A 24,765-nucleotide genomic window follows, 5' to 3' on the forward strand; every position below is an offset into this window, starting at 1 on the left:
TTTTTGGTGTAGTATTTGTCACTCCCTTTATTCACATTCCTATAATGCAAGTGAATTCGTCTCACTTTGCATCTGGCACAAGGCTAATTTTTGTGTCTGTGGTTTGTACTTTTATTAAATTGACTTTAAAATTACTTTAAAATAATCTCTTACATTCACATATGGAGGGCTTTGAGTACAATAGAGATTCCATTGCTATCCTATTTTAGGATTCCAAGAATTAAGGAATGGCTGTCACTATAGACCTTTAAACACTAGTTTGTAACAAGAATGTAATGATATCATTGTCAAACTTGGTGCTGAGAGGACATTTAGTTTTATATTTTTAAAGTCAGAAACATTGTTGCATTATTCTTATTATTTAACTAGGTTGTATTTCTCTTCCCTAACTTTCATCCTATACCAAAATGACTGTGAATGAGACCAATTTTGTATTAAGGACCAGTATACTTTCTGTTGAAAAACTTTTAACACCTTAACAAATCTTACAGCACTTTGTCTCCAGCAGAAGAAGGCACCATGGCTCAAGTACTTACAAACTGTATTAAATCTGTGAAGGTAGAACAGGGGAAAAGGCAGTGCTCCTGAGCACCCAAAGCCTTACTCAGGTTTTACTGGGGTGATTGTGTTGTTCCTGAATGTATTTCTCACAGAGCAATTTGATCAGTTCTTCTTTTTTCCCTCCTTGTAGGCTCTGTATCCATTGATCACCTGCCTGTTGTGTGTCAGTCAGAAACAGTTTTTTTTAAATAACTGGCACATTTTCCTGCAGAACTGTTTGTCACATTTAAAGGTAAGAAACATTCTTAGTTCAGAAACCTGTCACAAATCAGTAGCATTCAGTCTTATGAACTTTAAGCATTTTAATACCAACTAAAGCAAAATAAATAATTAGCTGTTTAAAAGAACACTGTCAAATAATTATTCTAAAAACCTTTTGAATGTTTTAATTCTCCATTGTTTAGTAATGTGTTTCCTGTGTTTTATGTGGTGCTGGAATTGGCATGGCACTTTTTTTTTTTAAATGCAAAAGGTAGCTGTTTTAACTCATTTAGGTCCATTTGATGCTATCTTTGTGCATCAGCTTCATTGGTTCATGTTTGCGTAGCTCTAGGAGCAGTGTTTGTTACTCAGCTGTTGTTCTACAGCCAGCAGAGAGCACAAACAATAACTCTTTTGATCACATAAAAATTATTGCTGGGAGGTCTGTGTATGTGTGCGTGCTCTCACACTTAAGTAATATAAATAGTAATTTCAAAATATATCTTCCTGTTTGATAAATTAGTTGATTAAAAAAGAAACTAAATATGTAGTCTGGAGGGGAAATGATCTCTACATCCTATACAAATTTTAAAGTTGTGTAAATTTTGAATATAAAACTTAGTGTCCCTTTTAACTCTTGACTGAATTCGATAGCATCGTCAATATTACTGGATTAATAAATGACACAGATCATTGATATTTTGAAATTATGGGGTTTTGTCCTAATTTAAAGCTTAAATTATTTACTGTAATATACTCTTTCATAAATTTTTATTAATGTGGTTTATTAGTAATGTTTGTTTTGTTTAACATCTTGGTTTTGATATTTTCAAAGTAATGGATTCACCTTATTGTTAGCATTGTTTCTGGCTAGCTATGTGTAACAATTTCCAAATCTTGTCTACATGCTTATGATTTAAATTATGTAAACCACGGTGAAAGCTGCTAAAGCAAAACACAGATTTTGATGTTTTTGAAGGTTCTTTTGTCTTCATGACATCTTTTGTATGTTTCTGTTGCTTGTTGGGTTTTTTGTATATTTTTTCATCTAACATTCTTCAAATTTTTTCAATGTCTGCTTTGTTTTTTGTTTTGCAATTGAAGCTTTCCTTTAAAAAAAAAAAAAAAAAAAGCTGAATTTCTTTTGCATCCTGAAGTCAGATATTCCTGGCATACCGTCCATAGCTGGCAATTGATGCATTAAAACTATCAATGCCAACGAGTTTAAGCAGTAACTGCGCAGCATGCATTGTTTACTTCGAATATTTTTCTTGCCCATTAACAACTTCACACATTTACCTTAGGGCTCTATTCAGCAGAAATTTTATATTTGAGCTTCTGCAATGCAGAACATAGAAGTTTTGGTACTGTACATTGATGAGGGACTTAGCAGGGTATTTGGTAGACCACTAAGTCATTTGGACTGCAGTTTCACTATTGTTTTCTGTGGTTATCTAGCCATGGATTGAGACTTGGGTGAAGTGAATCTTTCAAATTCCATCCCAGTTATCTTTTTATTTTGCTTCAGCTAAGCTTGTTTCTCTGTGCATGTTGGCGCTAACTAAATGAGTAGTTAATTGCCCAGCAGGTGCTTTTCTAGATTTATTTTTTCGCCTCCTCCCTCATTTTTTACTTGGTCTCACCATAATATTTTATTTTTATGCATTTGCTTGAATTATTTAGCTATATGCAGCATAATAAAGATTAAGTACCTATTCACTCTAAATGTCTCTGACATCCTTTAAAATATAATTATCAAAATTATTTAATTAGAATATCAGCAGGTTTCATCTGACCTCCACTAGCAAAAATCAGGCAAAAATTAAAAATTGAAACAATAACATTCTCATACTACTAATTACTCTTATAACTCCCCTCCCTCCTCCAAAGGCTAGGGAGAAAGATGGGCTTTGTAACATTGCTGATCACAGCTGTGGCAGTATGTTATGGAGAAAGAAGTGGTCTCTTGGTATAATGTATAGGGCTTTATTGGTCATAGCATTAGCTCTAAATTTCACCTAGAAACCAATAGAAATTCATTGGAGATTACGACGCACAGGAGTAATATATTCCACTTAACAAATATTTCCGTGAATTGATTCAGTAGCATGTAACTGTATCAGTATTTTCAAGTTTTTGGCTAATATTTTAAACCATTATTTTGGATACTGTACAGTTAATTTTCAATGGCTTGGTCAGGAGATTATCAGCTTCCCTGAGTCTGAGGATGAGGTCTCTGATCCTACTTCTGCTTCTTAAGGACAAGGAGGAAAAAGGTTTAAAGAGTCTGCACAAGTGGGAAGGGAAGTGTAGAGTAGAAGACGAGGTATTTCTTGGGAAAAGATAATTTTTTGCCTTAGGAAATTAATTAGTGTCCATTGCCACTAAACCATTGAAGCTAGTGGAGCATTCAAAGCCGTAACCAGGAAAAACCTTATTTCTGTGAATAGAGTCCTTAGTATATGGCTACCTGTTGTTTTGTGCTTTTTTTCATCTAACATGCATGTGCCTTCCATTCTCATGTTTGTTATGTTTTGCTGTCTCACATTGCTTTATTTAGATGCCATCTAACAACAGTATCAGAAAACAAATAGAAACACTCCAGGTGAGTTAATATGTTGTAATAACATGGTGAAAGGTCGCTTGGTCTTCTGTAACTGCGTATTTTGTTTTCGGTGTGTGTTGTTGCATTTTGTGTCTTGTGTGGTTCTATAAAATTGCTATTGGCATCATCAAGAAGCAACAGCACAAAGAAGCATCTTTGAAAAAACATTTGAAAGGTTTGCTAAAGGAGGGAGTACTGTAAATCATCTGATACCAATTTGCTTGAGGAAAGGTAGATTTGTGAGACTGAGCAACAATTGAACAGCCCAGTTCATTAAACAGCATTGCATGTTTACAGTAGGAGCTAAAATATCTACATCAAATATTTGGTTATTTCTGTTACATTTATTTCATACAAAATTGTCTTGCATGTTAGCTAACTTGGAAACATTTTCACAATAAAAAAGATGAAGCTGGTTTATTGTGATAACTTGCAGTGAACTACAGTAAAACCTGCCAAGAGTGACCACGCATGGGAGTTAGCAAAAGTGGTTGCTTATAAGAGGTGGTCTTTCTTTTCAAAGGTTTGCCACCAGAGAGCGGTGGTCTTCCGTGGCCTCTGCAAGTAGTCACTCATTACAAGTAGTCTCTCTTCAGAGGTGATATCTAGGGCAGGTTTTACTGTAACTTGAAAGACATTTACATTGTTGGTTTTACAGGTTTTAGAAAATAGAAATTGTTTTAGTTCAGAACAGAAGAAAAGTTTAACAATATTAAAAAGTACTGTCTTCACTAAGTGATTACATTTGACTAACATGGAAAAAATGCTGTTTTGTTTCTTGCCTTCATCAAGATATTTGTTTCATTAAATCATTTTAATGTGTCCCATTAGATCAGCATAGATTCATTGTCTTTTTTTGTTGTTGTTGCTTTTGTAACCCTTTATATATCCAGTTAGATTTTTAACAGTTTATATTATACTCTGCTGATATATTTAATCCATACAGATTCTTCCATATTGGAAAATTTTAGGAATTAAAACAGAGCTATATTTGAAACAAAATACACGATCAAAATGCGTCAAATAAGACCTGACATATATTAGCCAAAAGACTGGAATATGTCAATATGTTTAGTTAAACAGATTTTTATTTGTAGCATACTGTAAATACCCGTTTCAGAGAAAAGAGAAAAGCCTTTTACTATGTAAACCTTTTTGACATTAAATATGTCATAATTTTTATAAAATAGAATAAAAAAGCCATTTCCTTTAAGCACATTTGTCTAACTTAACATCTAGTTATAGGACGGAATGAAAGTACAAATGCCTAGCAGTACAAGACAGCTTACTTCTCTGCTGCTGCTGGAGCTGAGTGCCAGGAGTAATGTCAAAAACCACTACCAATGGATTTTGCTACCAGTAGCAGTTACAGATGCTGCCCATCACAATTTGCTACCTCTCACATAAGAACAGCTATACTGCGTCAGCCATACAGTCATACAGGGTCAGACCAAAGGTCCGTCTAGCCCAGTATCCTGTCTTCTGACAGTGGCCAATGCTAGGTGCCCCAAAGAGAATGAACAGAACAGGTAATCACCAAGTGATCCATCCCCTGTTGCCCATTCCCAGCTTCTGGGAAACAGAGGTTAGGGACAACATCCCTGCCCATCCTGGCTAATAGCCATTGGTAGACCTATCCTCCATGAATTTATCTAGTTCTTTTTTGAACCCTTTTATAGTCTTGGCCTTCACAACATCTGCTGGCAAGGAGTTCCACGGGTTGTCTGTGTGTTGTGTGAAGAAATACTTCCTTTTGTTTGTTTTAGACCTGTTGCCTATTAATTTCATTTCACCTTTCCCATCCTCTGGTCCTCAGGTAGGAAATTGTGACAGGGCATCAATCAACAGAATAAACTTGTGCTATAAAAAGAAAAAGAAAAATTTAGATTTAAAAATTCCTATGTTTTCACTGTAATTTTTCATTTGGAAGTGCTATACTAGAAACACAGATATCATTGTTAAAACTACTAGCAACTATTTACTTATAAATATTTTCAATGATTATTTGCTATTAAATTATAAGTTAAATAGCACAATGTCATCCATCTGCATAATATTAACAAAGGTAAATGATGAAGTGCTAAGAATAATAAAATAACATTTTAAAAAGTAAAGAATTATAAGGAGCTAAACTATATGTATTTAAAATGGATTACAAGAAAGGGAATGCAATTCAGGGAATCACAGCGGCAGATAAGACAAATTTGTGATCTGCTAGGAGACTTTATGCACACACATAAACTGATAAGGGATTCCTTTAAATATTCAATGTGTGACGCGCGGTTTTTGCTGGTGTATGTAAAATACTTCATTGAATCAATTCTCCTTTAGCACTTCAGTTCATTATATCGGATAGGGAAGAGCGGGCGGGTGTGTCTAGGCGTTGGGATGCCCTGTGCTTTTAAGGACACAGCTCTGGGAAGCATGTACTGTCCTGTGAGCAGGGGGGAAAAGAAGTCCAGTCCCCACTCTCTCAGCTCTTCAGAGCTGGGTGGCCAGAGAGCAGCGGTGGCTACAAGGGGGTAAGGCAAATTTTGGGGTGGCTATAGCTTCTACAAGCTCCCCCTAGAGCAGCCCCTGATTCTACATTTGCAGTGATGGTAGATTTATGATTTGTCTGTGGTTCATACAAGCAAACAGAAAATCTTCCTCCTAATTAGTTGAAAATAGCAATTCTTCTTCAAGTAGTGTCCCTATGGCTGCTCTACAGTCAGTTTGTCTGCGTCCCTGTGCTTCTGATCAGAGGTCTTTGGTAGCGGTGTCTATTGGGTTCAGGCATGCTCTTTCCCTCCCTTGTGTTGTGCCTCAAGGCTAATCAGCATTGCCCAGGCGAACCATCCTCAGTTCTTTCCTCAACTATCCCAGGCTAGAGACAGAGCGATTAGCAGTCCATTCACGGATACTTTAGGTCTTTAGAATTGTTTTCTTAGATATTCTTAGTGTTTTTATTTGCCTATTCTTCTTACTTTTATGGGGTTTCCTTTAGTTTTTTCTTCCCTGTTTAAAAATAAAATACAATAAAAGTCTAGTTTTTACTTTATTCCCTTTTTCCCCGCCCCCTGGGGATTGCCCTCTGTAAGGGACATGCCTGGCTCCCCCAGTTTTAAGAGGTGCCTCACCTGCAGGGAAGCCATACCGGTTACAGACGACATTCTCGCTGTGTCAGTGCCTCAGAGAGGCCCACCTTGCACAAAATGTATAAAATGGGATGTATAAGTAGGGGCATAGCGAGCAGATCGAGGGATGTGATCGTTCCCCTCTATTCGACATTGGTGAGGCCTCATCTGGAGTACTGTGTCCAGTTTTGGGCCCCACACTTCAAGAAGGATGTGGATAAATTGGAGAGAGTCCAGCGAAGGGCAACAAAAATGATTAGGGGATTGGAACACATGAGTTATGAGGAGAGGCTGAGGGAGCTGGGATTGTTTAGCCTGCAGAAGAGAAGAATGAGGGGGGATTTGATAGCTGCTTTCAACTACCTGAAAGGGGGTTCCAAAGAGGATGGCTCTAGACTGTTCTCAATGGTAGCAGATGACAGAACGAGGAGTAATGGTCTCAAGTTGCAGTGGGGGAGGTTTAGATTGGATATTAGGAAAAACTTTTTCACTAAGAGGGTGGTGAAACACTGGAATGCGTTACCTAGGAAGGTGGTAGAATCTCCTTCCTTAGAGGTTTTTAAGGTCAGGCTTGACAAAGCCCTGGCTGGGATGATTTAACTGGGAATTGGTCCTGCTTCGAGCAGGGGGTTGGACTAGATGACCTTCTGGGGTCCCTTCCAACCCTGATATTCTATGATTCTATGAAAAGTGTACTTTTTGCCAGCAGCTAAAAGCCAGATCCCAAAAGACCTGGGAACTAAAGTTGAAACTACTATTGATGGAGGGAGGATCACTCTCCTGATTAACAAGTTGCTTTTGGTTCTGGCTGAAGTTGCATGGCAAACATCAGCCTTGGTCATACCAACCTACAAAAGGGTGACTGTCTGTTCAGGAGCTGCGGACATATTCACAAAGCTGGGTCTCCAATTCAACATCCAAAAATCTACCTTAACTCTAGTACAGCACTTGTGTTTACAGGGTCCTATCTCAGCTCACTGCAAGTGAGAGCATGCCTCCCACAAGAGAGATTTCACAGCTGACCACACTCAGAGACAATTCAAGCCAGCCCACAAACATTGGCCAGACATTGCCTCCAACTTCTGGGACGCATGGCGACAGGCATGTTTTTAATATCTCATGCTAGACTGCACATTAGGTGTCTATAGGCATGGTTCAGATGTGTTTACAGACCAAACAAAGACAGGGTAGACAAACCTCTCTCGATGCCCTCCAGGGTCAAATGCTCCCTGGATTGGTGGAAAGAACCAACAAATTCACACCCCTCCCTCCAACGTGGCTTCTAATTATGGATGCATCCCTAATTGGCTTGGGAGTCCATCTCAGCAACCTCAAGACTCAGGGCAGGTGATCGCCCATGGAGATGACGCTTCACAGTAACCTCCTCAAACTCAGAGCGGTCAGAAATGTTTGTGCTCACTTTCTTCCACTGATCAGTAAAACACTCATGAAAATTATGACAGACAACATAGTATACATGTATTACATTATTTGGCACCCCCTTGCTAATTTATCTTCCCAATGCATGGAAGCGCTAAAGCTATGAAATTTGTGCCTTCACCACAATGTTTTAATATCAGCCGCCTACCTACCATGAGGGCAGAAGATAACAGCAGATAGTCTCAGTCACAAGTTCTCACATGACCATGAGTGGGAAATGAATCCAACAGTGCTTCACAGCATATTCTATCAGTGGGGGACTCCAGTGATAGACTTGTTCGCTACTTACCTGCACAGGAAATGCCCATTCTATTGCTGCAGAGCTGACCTCGGGAAACATCCATTTAGGGACGCTCTCCTTCTCCTTGGGGAGAAGACCCTCCTATACACCTTTCCCCAGTTCCCTCTGCTGCTGAAGGTCCTGACAAAAAAAGAAAAAGCAAACATCCTACTGATTGCTCCCACCTGGCCGAGACAGACATGGTACCCATACCTGATGAAGGAGGCGATGCGTCCACAAATCCCACTTCAACCCATCCCTTATCTCCTCTCACAGAACGAGGGACAAACTCTCCATCCCAACCTGCAGATCCTCTGGCTTAAGGCTTGGCTCCTTCATGGTTCCAAAACATAGTGAGATACTGCTCCAGTGAGGTGCAGGAAGTGCACTACACAGTAGAAAATCAGCTACCTGACACACTTACCTACAAAAGTTATTAGGTTTCAGGTTTGATGCAATTTCAGAAGAATTACCCTGGCATCTTCCACCCTCCCCGTGATGTTGGACTACATACTGGATCTCAAGAGGTCAGAGATATCCCTCAGTTCTTTCAAAATACACCTTGTGGCCATAATAGCTTTCCATCAGCAAATAGAGGGATAGTCTGTTTTTGCCACCCAACTACAAAGAGATTCCTCAAGGGCATAGTGAACCTTTATCCCCAGTCCAGACACCCAACTCCAACTTGGGACCTAAATCTAGTTTTACAGAGCCCAACTAGATCACCAGTTGAAACTATGGTCACTGGTTCACTTACATACCAGTCAATGAAAACGGCATTTCTGATGGCTATCATGTCAGCAGGGAGAATAGGGGAGATAGCGGCACTAATGGCACCCCTCCCCTCTTCTCAGTATTCTTTAAAGAAAAGGTTACTCTTATGCCATATCCAAAGTTAACCCCCAGAGTGACCTCTTCTTTTCCCATAAACAAACCTGACCTTTTTTCTTAAATCTCACTGTGATAACAGGGAGGCTATACTGCATATGGTTGACGTTAGGAGAGCCGTAGCCGTTTATCTGGACAGGATGAAGGCCTTTAGGAAATCTCCTAAGCTTTTCCTCTCCATCGCAGAAAGGTCAAAAGGTGCAGCAATAGCTGCCCAAAGTCTCTCCAAATGGGTCTTGAACTGTATTAACCATTGCTATCATGCTCGCAATGTGTTACCTCCATCCAGAATCCGCACACGCTCAACGAGGTTGGTTTCCACTTCTGTCGCTTTCCTCAGGAATGTTCCTATCTCGGAAATCTGTAGGGCAGTGATTTGGGTATCTGTTCAGACCTTTGCAGAACACTGTGCCATTACTGGAGACTCTGCTTCCAATGCTATCTTCAGCTCTGCAGTGTTATCATCCATAACAGACTTGACTCTGAAGCCCCAACCTCCCATTGGGGATACTGCTCGGGAGTCACCTACCTAGGGCATTACTCGAAGAAGAAGAAGAAGAAGAAGAAGAGGAAGTTACTCACCTGCGCAGTAACGATGGTTCTTTGATATGTGTCCCCCTATGAGTGCTCCACAACCTACCCTTCTCCCCTCTACTTTGGAGTTGTCAAGGTTCCTTCCCCACTCTGAACTCTAGGGTACAGATGTGGGGACCTGCATGAAAGACCCCCCCTAAGCTTATTCTTACCAGCTTAGGTTAAAAACTTCCCCAAAGTACAAACTTTTCCTTGTCCTTGAACAGTATGCTGCCACCACCAAGCTTTTAAAACAAAGAACAGGGAAAGAGCCCACTTGGAGACGTCTTCCCCCAAAATATTCCCCCCAAGCCCTACACCCCCTTTCTTGGGGAAGGCTTGATAAGAATCCTCACCAATTTGTACAGGTGAACAAAGACCCAAACCCTTGGATCTTAAGAACAATGAAAAATCATTCAGGTTCTTAAAAGAAGAATTTTAATTAAAGAAAAGATATAAAAGAATTATCTCTGTAAAATCAGGATGGTAAATACCTTACAGGGTAATCAGATTCAAAACATAGAGAATCCCTCTAGGCAAAACCTTAAGTTACAAAAAGACTCAAAAACAGGAATACACATTCCCTCCAGCACAGCTTATTTTACAAACCATTAAACAAAAGAAAATTTAATGCATTTTATAGTTAGATTACTTACTAACTTTACAGGAGTTGTAAGGCTGCATTCCTGATCTGTTCCCAGCAAAAGCATCACACAGACAGAGCAAACCCTTTGTTCTCCCCCCTCCAGATTTGAAAGAATCTTGTCCCCTCATTGGCCATTTTGGGGTCAGGTGCCAACGGGGTTACTTTAGCTTCTTAAGCCTTTACAGGTGAAAAGATTTTGCCTCTGGCCAGGAGGGATTTTATGGCACTGTATACAGAAAGGTGGTTACCCTTCCCTTTATATTTATGACAGGAGTTCTCAATGGAGGCTTCATGGTGGAGAAGGAATTGAGGGTGGTTCCCCTTCACAGTGCTAATTAGCCTCGAGGCACAACATAAGGGAGGGAAAGAGCATGTGTGAGCCAAATAGACATTGTTACCAAAAATTTCTGATCAGAAGTGCAGGGACGCAGACACATCTACAGTGAATCACCCATAGATACATACATCTCAAAGAACCATCGTTACTGCACTAGTTGAGTAACTTCCTCAGCTGAAGAAATTTATGGTTCACCATATCAACAATAGTAAGATTTGGAACATTAACCAACTTTTACTAATCTCTGCTTTCTGAAACGCTGTTTCCTGACTGGCTTATTGGAGGCCAATAATAGATTTTTCTGGACCTCCTACTTCATTTTCTCCATAGAATATTAGGGTTTTTTAAATATTGTGATACATCAGGTCCAGGGAGCAGTGGGAGAGTGGTAGAGGGGAGATATATAAGCCCTAGGCTAATTAAGGCCTGGTTCCCTGTAGACTAGGGAAGGTTACTACAGATTAATTGGAGCACCGGTAGTCAATTAAGGCCCTGTCAGGAACCCAATAAAAAAACCCTGCTTCAGGCAGACAGGGTGGAGCGACAAAGGAGAGAGGACTGGCGTTTGGAGGTGTTGCTGAGAATTGAAAGACTAGAGAACCGGAGGAAGGGAGACCCTGCCTCAGCAGAACAGGAAGGTTCCCTCCCCCAGCATCAAGGATCTAGGGTAACCCTACCCAGAGGAAGATGGTAAGAAACCCGCAGGGACTGAGAATGACTGGGGCTCAGAGTGAGGAGCAAACCTAGACCCCTTCCCTGGTTCCCTCCTCTACCACCTTCCCAGGCCACTAGTGGGGCCCTGGGCACCCCAAGAGCAGGAGTTAGGGGTGGCATCCTAGCCCCGCCCACCAAGGAAAATGCGGGACCCACCACACCAACATTGGCCATTTTGTCACAATATATATTATACTAAAGACATTTAGAAATGCTCACAGAGAATGTTCAGTATTGTATTTCTGCTAAAGACTTTCAGAATGTATGTACTGACTTATTTTTGTGAACATAAAGATCTGTTGTCTCTTGAGAGAAATGTTGATAAAAGTGAAAAGTATGATTTGTAGTAGCCCAGTCCATGTACCTCAAGCTTTCTTCAAGTTCTTCTTTAAAACACACTTCTTTATGAAGCCTATAAATTCTAGTCCTCACTTCAAAGAAACACACAAAAATAATTCCTGAACTTCAAATAAGTGAGCGTTATTAATCAGCAAAGCCATGCAATCTTACTGCAGGTAACCATTGTTGTCTTCTCTACTTCTTCTTTCCCTCCATCGTTATCCGATGGGGAGCCAAGATGTTGTTTGTCTGTTCAATGCCATGGCATTTATGGCTGTGACAGGATGTCAGCGTTTCTTTGGGGAGAGACAGGACAATTCTTCTGTCTCATATTGGCTTATGGTGGAAGCCAGACTAGGTAGAATTCTTCAGCTCCAAGACAGATTACATGCCCCTCTGAGTAGGAGGAGAGAACTAAGGGAAGGGTAGAAGTAGGGTGATCAGATATCCCCATTTTATCGGGACCATTCCAATTTTTGGGTCTTTTTCTTATATAGGTTCTTATTACCCCCGCACTTCTTGTCCTGATTTTTCACATTTGCTGTCTGGTCACCCTAGGCAGAAGTGCAGGGAGAAATCCTAGGAAGAAGCCAAGCTCAGGAGAAAACTTTGGCTAAGGTTAATTCTGTTGTTTAAGTTAATACAAAAGGCTAACTGCAGGAGTGGGTTTGGACATTAATCATATATATTTGTTTGGGCTGTATTCCGACAGCACTTTGAGGACTCTGCCCATTTCCAGTGGCACTGTAGGAATAAATTAAATATATACAGTAAAACAATAAAATCTTGATGTTCACCTCAAGAGAAATATCTGCTTGTTAGAAAGTACTTTGCTTTCAAACTGACAAAAGCATACAAAATAATCGATAATATGCAGTTAAATACATACTGTACATATGTAATCGAGAGGTTTTTGTATTGAGGTTTTTTGTTTTTAATTAAACTTATATTCAGGGTATTAAATAGATCAGCCTTCTGGGTTAAAGCAATCAAACATAAACTTGAAATATTACAGGTTTTTATAAGGAAAGGAAACAAGTAAATTAGGGATAGTTTCACAGGTGATAGTAACTGCATTTTAATTTTTTTTAACAGAATAAAGATCCTAAAATGTCCCGAGTTGCACTGGAATCTCTCTATAGATTACTCTGGGTTTATGTTATTAGAATAAAATGTGAAAGCAACACTGTAACACAAAGGTAAGTTCCTTATGTAATTAAAACTATTGTGAGGCTGTTTTAATTAATTTAAGACAAACACATTTTAATTAAAAAAATTCTCTCTGTGGAAATCCTTTCTGTAAAGTTGTGTGGATTTGTTCCTAACACATGTTTTTCTAAATTTTTGTAGCCGTCTCATGAGCATTGTATCAGCACTTTTCCCCAAAGGCTCACGTAGTGTGGTCCCTCGAGACACACCTCTAAATATATTTGTGAAGATTATTCAGTTCATTGCTCAGGTAAGCTCCCTACTATAATATGTTTTAGATGGAGGTCTGAGAGTACACTAAATAATTTGTGGAAAAAAATTAAAGATAAACTACCAAGTCCATCCCTGACATACTTTCACTGAAACCTGTAGAGGTACACATTAGGAATGACATTAGACCATAAACTTATAAGAAAGTAACCAAATTTAAATTCACTACACAACCCTGATTCATTCACAGAACATCATGTGCAGTCACTGAAGCAAGGGTCTTATGATGTGTGATTATGTAATTAAAGACTGCATTATATTGCATATGCACAAGGGGGCTGAATTATGGTTGCAAAGGTAACCTTAATTCTGGCATTTCCTAATGGCAGAATTAAGGCATAATTAATTAATTAGGAATTAATTAGGAATTAATCTACCTTAACTCTAGTACAGGTAATTAATGTACAGGTAATTAATGTACAGGTAATCTAGTACAGGTAATTAATGCCTAATGGCATTTCCTAATGTTAGTGTAGTTTACAGTAGTATGTACTGTAGAATAATGCAAAGAATGCTTCAGTAAAGTAACTGAGACAATTACTCCATAGGAATCATTAGCAAAGAGGAATATTTTTTTATGACTGTTAATTATAAGATAGTTAGACATGATATTCAGTTTCTTGGCTTTGTGTATGTGCTAATACAAAGTGAGTCTTATGTAGGCATGTTTTTTCTTCATAGGAACGCTTGGATTTTGCAATGAAAGAAATAATATTTGATCTTCTCAGTGTTGGAAAATCACCTAAAACCTTCACTATTAATCCAGAGGTAAAGTCACCTGAAGAGCTGTTTGTTTGTGAAACAGTGTACAGATTTATACATAGCAAAGAATGTTAAAGAGTAGAAAACAGCTGTTCAACATGTTGAGGCAAAGTGGCCCACCTGTGGGCCTTGCAGTGCTGCTGTTTCTCCCAACTGAAGTAGAAATGTTCACACATACACTAAGCCTCCGCACAACATCTATACCATCCAAGGCATTCAAAACAAATCATTATTTTCATATGACTATTGCCATGTTTTAGAGGAAGAGAGGGTAGAGGTAGTCCAGCACAAAGATTTAACAATTGTGGCTTCCTCCAAGAGGAATAATGGGAAATTATGAGAAAATTACAATGAATAAGTATGCAAAGAATGAACTATTAGGGAAGCATGTGAGGATGGGTTGGTCCATATATCGAAAGAGTGCAGTGTGGATCAAACCAAAGAAACAGCTGTAGATGTGGAGTAGTGTTTTTTTCAATTCTGGCCAGTAGTAGCTGGGGCAGGAACAAGGTAACATTTCACTAGTTTCAACAAAAAATTAAACAAACCGGGAAGTGTGTGTGCAGGTGTTTACTATAATTAGCATCCTTTTCTCAGAGAAGTCCTTCTCAGCCCTTTTCAGTTTAGTATGTAGGAAAGCCCCAATCTTGCAGTTCTTTGAGTTCAGCAGCCTGTGCACAAGCAATGAATTGCGAAATTAGAGCCTTAACAGGTAACTTTCTATATACTTTGATATCTGCTGGCAGCATGTTACTCTGTGAAGATTCATGTCAGTAATAATAATCATTTAGAGCTCTGTCCTTCAAGTTATTGACTCCCTCTTGGACGGTGATGAGCTGCTCCCAAATCCCATTGACTGAATCAGGTGAGGAGCTGCATCCCTGGATCAAACCGTTTTATCTTACTATTAGAAGTATTCTAAAATGTAACATTTAAATATGTCTACCATAGTAGGGCTCTTTTGATCTGTCCCTAAAGAAAGGATAACGAAATATATATTAGTGTTTATTTTGCACCACCTATATAACGTTGCAAGTTTGCAATTCCTCCTGGTTTCTAATTCTTTTGTTTCCCCTTCCCGTTACCATTGAAGCGCATGAATATAGGCCTCAGAGTCTTCCTTGTGATAGCTGACAGTTTGCAGCAGAAAGATGGTGAACCACCAATGCCAACAACAGGAGTTGTTCTTCCCTCAGGAAACACTCTGCGTGTCAAGAAAATTTTTCTCAATAAAACTCTGACAGATGAAGAAGCAAAAGTTATAGGTGAGTATAGGTATTCTTTTGCAAGAACCTTAACAGGTTAAATATACACATTCATACTTTGATACTGAAGCAGTATTTTTATGTGGGTTTTGATTTTATATTGTAATTAAAATTTTTTTTTATAAAGTGTCTAGTACTTGTGAAGTTTTTTTTTAAATGTTCCCACTTATTTACAGTAGCAATGTGAAATTTGGCACATAAAACCAGATCTTTGCCCCTCCATCTAGCAGTGCAAAGCAGCCTGAAAACTGTCCCAATGAGTCACCCAGGCATTCCCCTGGTGTAGGGAGCATTCTAGGGCAGTCCTAGAAGAAGGCAAGGTGACTGAGGCCACGACCATAGTGCTCCACTGATTCCTGGCTGATGGAAGGATAGGCTGTAGACCAGGGTGGGCAAACTATGGCTTGGGGGCCGCATCCAGCCCTCCAGACATTTTAATCTGGCCCTCAAGCTCCCACCGGGGAGCTGGGTTTGGGGCTTTCCACACTCTGGTGCTCCAGCCGGGGAGCGGGGTACGGGGCTTGCCCCATTCTCTGTGGCTCCCAGAAGTAGTGGCATGTCCTTCCTCTGGCTCCTTTGCGTAGGGGCAACCAGGGAGCTCCACACTCTGCCCCCGCCCCAAGCACCACCCCTGCAGCTCCCATTGGCCAGAAACCACGGACAATGGGAGCTGCAGGGGCGGTGCCTGCGGATAGGGCAGCGCGCAGAGCCGCCTGGCTGTGCCTACACATAGGAGCCAGAGTGGGGACAGGCTGCTGCTTCTGGGAGCTGCTTGAGGTAAGTGCCGCCCAGAGCCTCCACCCCTGCTTTCCTCCTGCCCACCAACCCTCTGCCCCAGCCCGATCCCCCTCCTGCCCCCTCTGAACCTCTCAGTCCCAGCCCAGAGCACCCTCCTGTACCCCAAACCCCTCAGCCCCACCCCAGAGCCTGCACCCCTAGCTGGTGCCCTCACCCCCTCCCTCACCCTAACCCCCAATTTCATGAGCATTCATGGCCCGCCATACAATTTCCATACCTAGATGTGGCCCTCGGGCCAAAAAGGTCGCCCACCCCTGCTGTAGACTATAGGCTACTCTTAAATATGCTGGGGACCAAAATTGCCTGAGGGTCAAGGAAATAGAAAAAGTGCTTAGTCACTTCCTTCCATTTATTTCCTCTTTTTCCTCCAAAAAGAATTGTATACTTTTATATAACACATCCTGTTTAATTTTAAAAAAGGAAAATTTTGTCAGTTAAAATATGGTTCCGTTAAAATTAATTTAGTATATGATTTCTTATCTTTTGTACAAGAAGATACTGGTCCTAAACCAGTGATCAAATAAGAGACAACTAAGGTGAAAATAAAATTTAAAAATACTGAGTTGTGAAAGAGGTGACTTTGAGTGCTTCACTTCTTCAGGAATGTCAATATACTACCCTCAAGTAAGAAAAGCACTAGACAGCATTCTTAGGCATCTGGACAAAGAAGTTGGGAGACCAATGTGCATGACTAGTGTACAGATGTCAAATAAGGAACCTGAGGACATGATCACGTATGTAGCAAATTATAGTTTAATCATTCTTACTGTCATATCCTTGTAATTGATTTTTTGTACCTAAAAGTAATTCAGAGATCAATTTATTAATCCATTTAAATGTGTTTAGGTTTAATTTAATGCTAGGATACTTAAAATTTGTCCACAAAGGATATGATGATTGTACTGATTCATAGATTAATTATGAAGATTTGAGTTGAATGGCTCTTTGAAAACTTATGTGTATTTAATACTGAAAATACCATAAAATAGGCTTCCCTGTGATTCTGTTTTGTGTAAATTGATTTTGTAGGGGAGAGAGAAAACCTAAGATTGATTTGTTCAGAACTTGTATTGCTGCTATCCCAAGACTGATTCCAGATGGCATGAGCAGGACTGACCTTATTGAATTACTAGCAAGGTAAGGAAAATTAAATCCTAGTTTTAATGAAGGTCCTAAAAAAAAACAAAAAAAGCTTCAAGTAGTATTTCAGAAACCCGAGGCCAAAAACTATTGGAAATATATTATTAGATACTAATATTCCATTTGCACAGAGTCTGATTTTTTTTTTTTTTTACACTGTGACATGTATAGTTGTCAGCAGACCCAGAAAAGTAGCAGAGTAGATTCTAAAAGAGAGAATCTTGCACACAAGACCAGACTTATACTTTTTCATATAGGGCCTCTCTTTAAAAGTTCATATTTTAGTTAATTTGCAATTTGTACAGGACTCTTCTTTCACTCATAGCTCCATCTTCTTTTGCTGACCATACTGTGAAGGCATTGTTGTTTGACATAATTAAATTTGCCAAATGTCAGCCAAAATTTTGAGGGAGATTTGGATTTTGTTTCTTCTATATTGCTTTTTCTGACCCTTTCTTCTTAGTTCCCTCCAACCCTGTCCATATTCCTCTCATTATGATCTCCCTGTTCCTGCATGCAGAATGTGAGTGCTGCCCACCTTAACACACATGGCCCCCTCCTCTCCTTCAGTCAGTGGAATTATCAGCATTTGCAAGTCTGTTAGAGCACACAAAGTCAGGAAAGGGAGCTGAGCTATGAGCCGAGGAGTTTTCATGTATTAACATGAAAGAAAATAAATCCCTCTAATGCTTTCCTTCCATGTTTTATGAAGAAAGGGGAGAAGAACAAGTTAGTTGAAATGGCCTGAGCAAGTAGTATTGGACAGGTGGAACTAGCAGGAGATTTAGGGGCAGAAGAGTGGGAAGGACAGTGTCTGGTGGGAACCAGTAGAGTTTTAAACACAGGTCACGTCTGCTTTAATGGCAGGACTACAGTATAGTCTATGGCTGATGTTTGTTCCTGTGGTTTTGGAGTCAAATAGGAACAGAAGATGGTGTTGTGAGACAGTAAAATCTTTTAAAAACACAAGTATTTTTTCTAATGATCAAAAATGTCATTAAAATAACCATATCATGGATGTATTTGATAGTATGTTTGATAAGTGCCTCCTAGTCTAAAAAGCTGAGCCATATTTTCAAAAGTGCATACTAAATTGTACACTTGTTTTTGCACATCCCTGAGATGAGCTCCGGTTTGCACATAAACATAGCTATTTATTTAGAGTTCAGTCTATGTGGGGGGGGGAAGCACTCCATACCAAAGGATGTCCATCCAGAACTTCGAAATATTTGCAGACGTTGTTCAGGTATGTGCAAAACTGCATACCTGAAAGTATGGCCCATTCTCTTCAAATTATTTGATTACCCTCTTAATTAGTTAAAGCCTACTGCTTTGAACTGCTGTAGCCGTACAACCTGCTGTTAATAATCCAGTTGTAGCTTCAAATGGATTTAGAACTAATGGTTCAGGTACGAGTCATATCTTCAGGCTGGGAGCATAGCTAGCTCAGCCTTCCAGCACATAGATGCTTCATGTTGTATAGTCAACGATATAAATTGACTTCACTTTATAACTGGTAAAAGGCCTTTGTCCAGTTGAGAATGTGAGGATTTGAAGGGATGGTGAAGTTTTTTAACAATATTGTACATTCTCTTAACAGGCTGACAATTCACATGGATGAAGAACTCCGTGCCCTCGCTTTCAATACTCTACAGGCATTAATGCTTGATTTTCCGGACTGGCGGGAAGATGTTCTTTCAGGATTTGTTTATTTTATTGTGCGTGAAGTGACTGATGTCCATCCAACCCTTCTTGACAGTGCAGTAAAGATGTTAGTGCAGCTAATAAATCAATGGAAACAAGCAGCCCAAATGCACAATAAAACCCAAGATTCTCAGGTATTGTAATGCTGCATGAAATTCTTACATTACCAATTCCATGTAACTGAACAAATTCTACTGTGAAATTAAAACACTTTTTCTCTCTTAAAATTAGTTTTTAGCAATTTGCTTTCCTCATCTGATTCATAGCTTTTTTTTTTTTTATTGTAATCTATGCTGTCATAGGGCAGCCCCTGCTGTGGCTCGCTTACCTCAATAGAATACCCCTCCTTAAGCCTGGCTTATTACAAAATGTGCAGATAGTCCAAACTAGAAGTCCTAAAACTGCCCATTTATCACCCCAGTGCAAGTATTTAAATTCCCAAGACAGCTCGCCTATTGACGTAATGTGTCACATTCCGGCATTTTCCACCACATGCAGACTCTTTCTTGGTTCCCTTCTGTACCTCTGCCTGGTCTGACACCCCATCCCTTCCAGCTGGTGTGCAACCCTGCTCTTCCCAGAGGGAATGCCCCCGGCCCCTCTGCTGGGAGATCATCCTTACCAGGAGAGCATCCCTCACTCTCCATGGTCCTTTCATTATTCCCCTGGGTTCATCTGTCTGGCCTGAGAGATATCAGTGAGTATGCTCCTCCATTGCTCCCCTGCCTTAAGTCTGCTCTGGCCTTCCGGCTTAGACATCAGCAGGCGAGACTCTGCTTCTCCGTAGTCTTAGCCCTCTCTGTGGCCATGGCTCTCTGGCTTGGGTAGGTCAGCCAGCAAGCCACTCTTGGTGCTCTCTTGTCTTCAGCCTGTTCATAGGAACCAACTGCAGCTTCCTCCTAGGACCTTCCACAGTCCCTCTGACTCCCACACAACTCTTACCTGCCCTTTCCTGACTCTCAAGTAGTTCTGACTCACAAGGTCTCTGTTGGTTCTCTTACCTGTGCCCAGGTGCCTTCTTGTCAATCCAGTTGGGTAGAGCTGGTGCACTGGCCCTGCTCTCTCTTAGAGTGCCAGTGTCACCCTGGAATATGCTTATTCTGTTTATGTTATAGAGAGATATTTTTGTATATACACGTGTGTCCGTGTATTTGTTGCTGCATTTTGTGTTTATTTTAAAATAATTATGAACCAAAAAGTCAGTGGTAAAATAGTACTCAATGTTCCATACAAAGAAGTCATCTACTGCTTCTTTTTTATGTGAAGGTCTCATGGTGTAGTTGGAAATATAATTAATAGGAATGAATGAGCTGGTTTGAACTAGCAAGAATTTACCTTATCCTTCACTCAGAAGTTTTAAAGTGAACCAAATGCTTCTTGAAGAAAAGGAGTACTAACACATTTATTTGCACATAAGCTTTCGTGAGCTACAGCTCACTTGATCTGATGAAGTGAGCTGTAGCTCACGAAAGCTTACGCTCAAATAAATTTGTTAGTTTCTAAGGTGCCACAAGTTCTCCTTTTCTTTTTGCGAATACAGACTAACACGGCTGTTACTCTGAAACCTGTCAAATGCTTCTTGTTGAGGTTGAAAAAGCTTGGTAAATTGTTTTAAAAAAAATTGCATGCCTCTCCACTGGTCTCAGCAAAAAGTGGAATTTTCAAAAGTGAACAGGAAAGGTTGTTCCTATGATATTTTTGTTTTGGCCGAAACCAGAAAATGCTAGAAATCTTGTGAGAGTCAATGTCATGAAATGTTTATCTCCTATCACTAATAATTGAACCGATATAGCTCAATAGTGTTTTCTTTGCTGTTAATTTAAATGACACCTGTATAATTTTTTTAAGCGTGGTGCCTCTAATGGAACTGCCCATACTCTTCCCCTGGAGAGGACCCTTTACTCCAACGTATTTCATATTGTGGAAGGCTTTGCATTGGTCATTCTTTGTAGCACGAGGCCTGCAACCAGAAGATTAGCTGTCAGCATTCTTCGAGAAATGCGGGCTTTGTTCACCCTTTTAGAAATTTCCAAGGTAAGAGCTAAGAGGTAGTCATATATAACTGTTCACTGAGAGGGTACTGCTTGGTGTCCTTTCTTGAACTTTGAGATTCTCATGCATTGTATTTGTCCTTTTTTAGGGTGATGATGAGCTGGCAATAGATGTGATGGACAGACTGAGTTCATCTATTCTTGAGAGTTTCATACATCTCACTGGGGCAGATCAGGTGAGAATATTTTGTGGAGAATATAAAATTATTCTGGAAATTAGTTTGGACTCAACTTAATCATGAGTATCTTTATCTAAATTTTGTTCTTCAAGTGATGGTCCCTATGTGTATTCCATATGTGGGGTGTGCATGAGCACCATGTGCCTGAGTCTGAAAGTGTTTGTTGGCAGTGTCTGTTGACCCGCATATATGTAGGGCATCCCCTCATGCTCCCAGGCGATGTATAATAAGTAGTGCAGGTCAGTGCCTCTCCAGTTCCCTCTTACCACTGCATGGCCTGAGTCAGAACCCCTGTTCCTTCGTGCTCTTAGTTTTTGCTAAGAGACTGGCTATTCTTCATTCAGTGTATATAGTTGTAAATAGTCGTGGTTGTTTTAGTGTAGATAGATAAGTTAGTGTAGTTATTTCCCCGTGTCGGGTCCCTCCCCTTCCGGGGTACTATGCTCCGGATTTTGGGATTTAAAAACTGCATCTCTTGCCAGCACTCATTCTCTGTGAGCACACAGCACCAGAGTTGCCTTTACTGCCTCAGCGAGGCACATATTATGACTTGCTGCTCCATTTTCAAGTCCTTCCTGCCTGGAACCTGGGAAGCTTGAGAGCTCCACCTCCAAAAGAACTTGATTCTAGATCTTCAGGTGCTGAACACTTTTATCAGAAAGTCCAAGTTCTGCATAGTAATGCTGGCATTGAGTATTCCCTCCCTTCCCCAGGGAGCCTGGTTTGCGGCTCTCAACATGAAGGATGTGTACTTCCATGTTGATATTCACCCAGCCCACTGCAAGTTTCTCTGTTTTTGGGGTGGACACCAACACTACTAATTTTGGGTCATCCCGTTTGATGGATGGCACCTTAGTGTTATGCACCCTACCACCATCTGTTTCATAGAATCATAGAATATCAGAGTTGGAAGGGACCCCAGAAGGTCATCTAGTCCAACCCCCTGCTCAAAGCAGGACCAATTCTCAGTTAAATCATCCCAGCCAGGGCTTTGTCAAGCCTGACCTTAAAAACCTCTAAGGAAGGAGATTCTACCACCTCCCTAGGTAACGCATTCCAGTGTTTCACCACCCTCTTAGTGAAAAAGTTTTTCCTAATATCCAATCTAAACCTCCCCCACTGCAACTTGAGACCATTACTCCTCATTCTGTCATCTGCTACCATTGAGAACAGTCTAGAGCCATCCTCTTTGGAACCCCCTTTCAGGTAGTTGAAAGCAGCTATCAAATCCCCCCTCATTCTTCTCTTCTGCAGGCTAAACAATCCCAGCTCCCTCAGCCTCTCCTCATAACTCATGTGTTCCAGTCCCCTAATCATTTTTGTTGCCCTTCGCTGGACTCTCTCCAATTTATCCACATCCTTCTTGAAGTGTGGGGCCCAAAACTGGACACAGTACTCCAGATGAGGCCTCACCAATGTCGAATAGAGGGGAACGATCACGTCCCTCGATCTGCTCGCTATGCCCCTACTTATACATCCCAAAATGCCATTGGCCTTCCTGGCAACAAGGGCACACTGCTGACTCATATCCAGCTTCTCGTCCACTGTCACCCCTAGGTCCTTTTCCGCAGAACTGCTGCCTAGCTATTCGGTCCCTAGTCTGTAGCTGTGCATTGGGTTCTTCCGTCCTAAGTGCAGGACCCTGCACTTATCCTTATTGAACCTCATCAGATTTCTTTTGGCCCAATCCTCCAATTTGTCTAGGTCTTTCTGTATCCTATCCCTCCCCTCCAGCGTATCTACCGCTCCTCCCAGTTTAGTATCATCCGCAAATTTGCTGAGAGTGCAAACCACACCATCCTCCAGATCATTTATGAAGATATTGAACAAAACCGGCCCCAGGACCGACCCTTGGGGTACTCCACTTGATACCGGCTGCCAACTAGATATGGAGCCATTGATCACTACCCGTTGAGCCCGACAATCTAGCCAGCTTTCTACCCACCTTGTAGTGCATGGAGGGCTTACTCAATGCCTTTCCACCAGTACTGAAGTGGGACCTTAATCTCATTGTTTCTATCCTCATGAAGCCACCCTTAAGCCACTGGCAACATGCTCCCTTTCCCACCTTTTGATGAAAATGATACTCCTGGTAGCCATTACTTCAGCCAGACAGGTCTGTGAACTAGCAGCTATGATGTGCCCCGGCAAGCTGGCTTCAAAAGCTGTGCTTCGTGCACATGCTCCTTCTCTGTGAGCGACGAACACCCAGGTTGTCTGTATTGCTCCAGCTGCCGCTTGTTCCCATCTCGGACTTGAGAAGCTAAGGAACTTTGCCTCTGCAAACATCTGATGGAGGAGGCTATGCACACACATGCTCAATTGGATCCAGAACGAGTGGATCTGCTGGAGCAACACCTGTCACCACCGGTGAGCACTCCCCTGATCCCTGCTCGTGTGCTGGCACCCACAGTACTGCCGCAACTGCCGAAGCCGCACCGTGAGCATGAGAAGTATGGGCATGGATATAAGGGCGGCTTCTTGACATGGACTGCCTCTAAACACAGCATTGGCTCCCAGGTTGGGTTAGAAGTTTCACGTCGACCCAGCTGCTTTGCCTCCTAAGAAGCCTTGCACGGAGCATAAGTCCAAGAAGTGCTGTGACCCGCCGGCACTACCTCCAGTCATGGCCAACAGTACACTACCTTCACCTCTGGCACTGTTGATGCCTCCCGCTCCCCTCCCCCACCGAGACTCTCACGCACGATCCTGCGCACGCTGGGACCCCTGTCTCCACTGATGCCCACAGCCGAACTGATGCGCCGTACACTAGCTCTCCTTGGTGCCCTGGCTCCCCAGTCATCTTGGGGTTCCCATCTTGGGTGGATGAACATCTCTTGCTTGCATAGCGCCCTGCTCCGCTCTGCCTCATACTGCCAGATCTGTTCTCGGAATCTGAATGGTCCTCTGAGCCAGCCCCTTTATTCTCCTCTGTGTGATCCTATAGCCTGGATTGCTGGCAACAACTGCCCTACCACCAACAGCCCTTCTGCTGTATGGCCCTTCTGCTGAATGGCCGTATGGCCCTTCTGCTGAGGCTGGTTCCACTAGCTCCGAAGCACGCTGATGCCCAGTGACCCATATACCAGCAGGCAACAGAGGCAGTCTTTGCCCCCCCATCCCCGCATTGTCTACCAGCCCTATTCGCAACACCCACAGGAGCAGTCTCGTCATCGCCTGTGCACCTAACAACCCTGTTACTCCGCCACTGCCACCTCTGCTACCTCGGCCTTCTCGCAACATCCCTCAAAGCAGCCATTTTGGCTCTCCCCAAGACCCGCAAACCTTCCTCCACCTTTCCCACTTTGCCCCAGGTCATCTTCCCCTGTTTTGCCGCAATTGGAGCAAGATTATTACCAATTGATGGGTGCTGGACATTGTTCACAAGGGGTATCTGATAGAGTTCCTCTCGTTCCCCCTTTGTTGCCCATCTCATGATGGTCATGGGGATCCTTCCCAATGTGATCTCCTCTGAGAGGAAGTGGACACCCTCCTTTGGAAGGGCACCATAGAATGCGTCCCGCAGTACTACTGTGGCTGTGGGTTCTACTCCCCTTAATTCCTTATGCCAAAGAAGGGGGATGGCTGCCACCCCATTCTGGATCTCCAGTCCCTGAACAAATTCATACACAAATTCTGGTTCCGGATGGTCACGCTCCCTCTCAATATCCCATCCCTCCGCCAGGG

At 41.6% G+C, this 24,765-nt stretch overlaps 1 protein-coding gene across 1 annotated transcript in view; it reads left to right on the forward strand.

Annotated features, from left to right (window-relative positions):
* Positions 1–24,765, forward strand: part of FRYL (FRY like transcription coactivator) — a 416,688-nt gene that overhangs the window by 221,976 nt on the left and 169,947 nt on the right. The window contains exons 12-22 of the mRNA XM_084625954.1: positions 692–793; positions 3,323–3,367; positions 12,796–12,899; positions 13,051–13,159; positions 13,861–13,947; positions 15,035–15,206; positions 16,606–16,738; positions 17,034–17,141; positions 18,745–18,982; positions 20,697–20,882; positions 20,989–21,075. Coding sequence (XP_084482080.1) covers positions 692–793; positions 3,323–3,367; positions 12,796–12,899; positions 13,051–13,159; positions 13,861–13,947; positions 15,035–15,206; positions 16,606–16,738; positions 17,034–17,141; positions 18,745–18,982; positions 20,697–20,882; positions 20,989–21,075 — 1,371 coding nt within the window. The remainder of the gene's footprint in view (positions 1–691; positions 794–3,322; positions 3,368–12,795; positions 12,900–13,050; positions 13,160–13,860; positions 13,948–15,034; positions 15,207–16,605; positions 16,739–17,033; positions 17,142–18,744; positions 18,983–20,696; positions 20,883–20,988; positions 21,076–24,765) is intronic.

The sequence above is a fragment of the Lepidochelys olivacea genome, assembly GCF_965140295.1.
Source record: "Lepidochelys olivacea isolate rLepOli2 genome assembly, chromosome: 4".
Taxonomy (NCBI): domain Eukaryota; kingdom Metazoa; phylum Chordata; order Testudines; family Cheloniidae; genus Lepidochelys; species Lepidochelys olivacea.